Raw genomic sequence first — 1605 nt, 5'->3', positions numbered from 1 at the left:
ACCGCAATATAATGCTGGAAGTAATCCATCTTTAACTGGTGCGCCAGCAGCTGCCAGAGGTGGTTTTTACGAGCCTCCACCGGCGCATTTGCGTTCTCAATATCCTATTGCCGCCAGTGAAGCGCCAAGTGATAGAGCAATTACACCAGATAGGCCTAGAAAGCACCAAGTAGTTACTCCACCTCATGCTTCTCAAGTGCCACCACAAGCAGACTCGTTTCAAATGTTATTGCAACGTTATCCAGTTATGTGGCAAGGACTATTGGCTCTTAAAAACGACCAAGCAGCAGTACAAATGCATTTCGTTTTTGGTAATCCCAATGTGGCAAGGGACAGTCTACCATGTAATAGCGATGGCTCCACTCCACCATTGAGAATCGCTCAGAGAATGAGATTGGAACAAACTCAGGTCGAAGGAGTAGCGAGAAAAATGCAGGTATATATTCGAAAATTTTAATTTTAATTTAAATTTTAAATTGTGTGATATATTATAAAATATTATTTTTACACATATCTAATGATATTTTAAAAGAAGTTAAAGTTAAAATAATCTTAAGGCAAAAATTAAAAAATAAATGATAATACGATATTGTTAATATTTGTTTTTAATTTATTATTTTTCATTGTTTCAGATGGATAATGAACACTGTATGCTCCTTGCACTTCCTTGTGGTCGAGATGAGGTAGACGTACTACAACAAAGCAAGAATCTCCAAACCGGATTTATAATGTATCTACAGCAAAAACAAGCTGCTGGAATTGTTAACATCGCTGCACCAGGATCACAACAAGTATGTAAAGATATAAATTATATATATCTATTATAACATTAATATATTTCTTTTGAATTACTTATTAATATTAATTAAATATTAAATTAATTGATAGTATCTATGGAATTATTTCAATAATTATAGATAATTATAATATAATCAAATAATATAAAAAAAATGTCTCACAAAAATAAATATGTAATTGATTTTGTTTACAGCCTGCATATGTAGTTCATATTTTCCCATCGTGTGACTTCGCAAACGAGAGCTTGGCGCGAATCGCGCCGGATTTGCTGCACCGTGTTGCAAAAATCGCTCATTTGCTCATCGTTATTGCCACCGTTTGAGGCCAACCAGTGGTCTATTGGATTACAATCTATCTATATTTCTCACCTTCATGCACTTATAGGACACTTCGCACGTGGCATGAAGCCTGGAGTGTCCTCCCGACGAAGTGCAGTATCGTACAACAAACGATGAGAATATTTCCGAGGAAATGAAAGATTTCTCTGGAGTTATATCAGTGACAATCAAATGGATTCTTTTGCGAATCGTGCCGACCTTCTAGATCGTAGGCCTAAAACGTAGGTACGGGGTTGTGTAACGTAGAGAGGCTAGCACGGTCAATGTATTGACATCACCGAGCGTGTCTTTCTTCTGCAGTTTAATTTGCGATGACGAGTTCCATTCCTGATATGGAATGACTCTCAGTTCGCTCATCACTGATGACGTTTGTGAGATCGACCGACATCACTCTTGGTCTTTCTGACAAGCGGGTCAGGCACAATCCCAGTCCTTAGTGAAGACCTTCGATTGATAAAAAACCACGCGA

At 37.6% G+C, this 1605-nt stretch overlaps 1 protein-coding gene across 1 annotated transcript in view; it reads left to right on the top strand.

Moving 5' to 3' along the window:
- The window catches only part of LOC102672056 (protein split ends), an 11056-nt gene extending 9459 nt beyond the window's left edge, over nt 1-1597 (top strand). The window contains exons 8-10 of the mRNA XM_006613483.2: nt 1-436; nt 633-791; nt 992-1597. Of these exons, the coding sequence (XP_006613546.1) occupies nt 1-436; nt 633-791; nt 992-1120 (724 nt within the window). The 3' untranslated portion in view covers nt 1121-1597. The remainder of the gene's footprint in view (nt 437-632; nt 792-991) is intronic.
- The last annotated feature ends 8 nt before the right edge of the window (nt 1598-1605 follow it).

This window comes from Apis dorsata, unplaced genomic scaffold (assembly GCF_000469605.1).
Source record: "Apis dorsata unplaced genomic scaffold, Apis dorsata 1.3 scaffold_150, whole genome shotgun sequence".
Classification (NCBI taxonomy): domain Eukaryota; kingdom Metazoa; phylum Arthropoda; class Insecta; order Hymenoptera; family Apidae; genus Apis; species Apis dorsata.
The sequence above is the reverse complement of the archived record's forward strand: the minus strand, read 5'-3'. Positions and strand labels throughout refer to the sequence as shown.